At 41.3% G+C, this 2,018-nt stretch overlaps 1 protein-coding gene across 1 annotated transcript in view; it reads left to right on the plus strand.

Annotated features, from left to right (window-relative positions):
* Nucleotides 1–2,018, plus strand: part of LOC106529776 (DNA polymerase zeta catalytic subunit) — a gene marked incomplete at its 3' end in the record, with an annotated part of 92,992 nt that overhangs the window by 69,849 nt on the left and 21,125 nt on the right. Inside the window, 1 exon segment of the mRNA XM_014025278.1 lies at nt 979–1,107. Coding sequence (XP_013880732.1) covers nt 979–1,107 — 129 coding nt within the window.

A 2,018-nucleotide genomic window follows, 5' to 3' on the forward strand; every position in this document is an offset into this window, starting at 1 on the left:
ATATTATACATGAGATCATATTATACATGAGATCATATTATACATGAGATTGTATTATACATGAATAAATATGGTAAGTACAGTAACAAAGTATTTGTACTTACAACTCTGCTCCTCTCCAGGAAAACCATTATTACTCCTGATTTAGCATCTCCCCACTTGCTTCCTGTTGATCCAGTTTAAGACTGCTTTGCTTGACCTGGCTCTTAAATCTTTAGCTGTAATTCACATTCTAGATCTCATAAATCTTCAGAACACCACCTAGACGTTCCATGTTATGTTCTGTTTTATTTTAGTGAAGGAGATTGTGCTGTAATGCTTCTGAACCTGTGATGTGATGGATCTATAATCACATTTTAAACAGAATCCTGAGTGGGAAATGTCTCATGCTAAAAAGAAACAAAGGATTTTGCTCCACACTTCAGCATAAAACCRTTTTCATTCAAACTAAATCAAGAGAATAAAGGCCACGTTCACGCTGCAGGCGAATGCGACCCATATGAATGTGACAAAGCCAATTTTTTTCTAATCTGACCCAGGTCTTTTCGGAATGTGCTACTAAATCACATACATATCTGATATTTTTCAAAGCAGCTGCAGTACGTATACAGTGCAGCTCTGCTAACGTCATTTTTCCCTTTAAATAACTAAAATTTGAAATACTCAACAACTGATTCAGTGCAGAAGGTGCTGTTTGTTTGTTTGTTGTCTCTGTTGTTTCAGATATTGCACCTTCACACACAGCTGCTTAATGAAAACTGACATTTATTTTCCTTTTCTCTTTCCCTCCCAACAAATCAGTAATTYAAAGTTATACGGTGTGATTACACAGCTTTACCTGCAGTTACCACACACACTGAGACAGTGTTGTGTCTGCACACCTTTCTGTTTGCTTCATTGACCTCTGCTGACCGTGTTTAAAGAGATTTGTTTCAGAAATGCTGACTCTTCTCCTCTCTTCTCCTCTCCTGTGACCAGACTCGGGGAGGAGCAGCAGAAAGGTCCAAGAGGAGGCTGTTGTTGATGAAGAGGCCATATTGAGTCTTCTGGAGAGCAGTCAGACTTTTCTTCCAGGGTCCCAGTCACCCACCCGCTCACCCCTGCTAGGTACAGTACACATCTCATGCTCACAGTTTGCAGTGTGTAGTTTCTACCAAGGACTGTGTCCCTTTTATTCCTTTCTATCTGTGTTGGGGACCGAGCTTAACAGTGACCAAATATTAATTTGAAATTGACTCATCTGGGAAGCTGCAGGTCGCAACAATTAAGGGTGACCGTGTTTGTTCATGAGAACTGCACAGTTTGTCTATGAGAACTGCACAGTTTGTCTATGAGAACTGCACAGTTTGTCTATGAGAACTGCTCAGTTTGTCCATGAGAACTGCTCAGTTTGTCAATGAGAACTGCTCAGTTTGTCCATGAGAACTGCTCAGTTTGTCCATGAGAACTGCTCAGTTTGTCAATGAGAACTGCTCAGTTTGTCCATGAGAACTGCACAGTTTGTCCATGAGAACTGCACAGTTTGTCAATGAGAACTGCTCACATTTTCCATGAGAACTGCTCAGTTTGTCTATGAGAACTGCACAGTTTGTCTATGAGAACTGCTCAGTTTGTCCATGAGAACTGCTCAGTTTGTCAATGAGAACTGCTCAGTTTGTCCATGAGAACTGCACAGTTTGTCCATGAGAACTGCACAGTTTGTCAATGAGAACTGCTCACATTTTCCATGAGAACTGCTCAGTTTGGCCATGAGAACTGCACAGTTTGTCCATGAGAACTGCACAGATTGTCTGAGAACTGCACAGATTGTCTGAGAACTGCTCAGTTTGTCCATGAGAACTGCACAGTTTGTCCATGAGAACTGCACAGTTTGTCAATGAGAACTGCTCAGATTGTCCATGAGAACTGCTCACATTGTCCATGAGAACTGCTCAGTTTGTCCATGAGAACTGCTCAGTTTGTCCATGAGAACTGCTCAGTTTGTCCATGAGAACTGCTCAGTTTGTTCATGAGAACTG

Source organism: Austrofundulus limnaeus, unplaced genomic scaffold (assembly GCF_001266775.1).
Source record: "Austrofundulus limnaeus strain Quisiro unplaced genomic scaffold, Austrofundulus_limnaeus-1.0 Scaffold465, whole genome shotgun sequence".
Classification (NCBI taxonomy): Eukaryota; Metazoa; Chordata; class Actinopteri; order Cyprinodontiformes; family Rivulidae; genus Austrofundulus; species Austrofundulus limnaeus.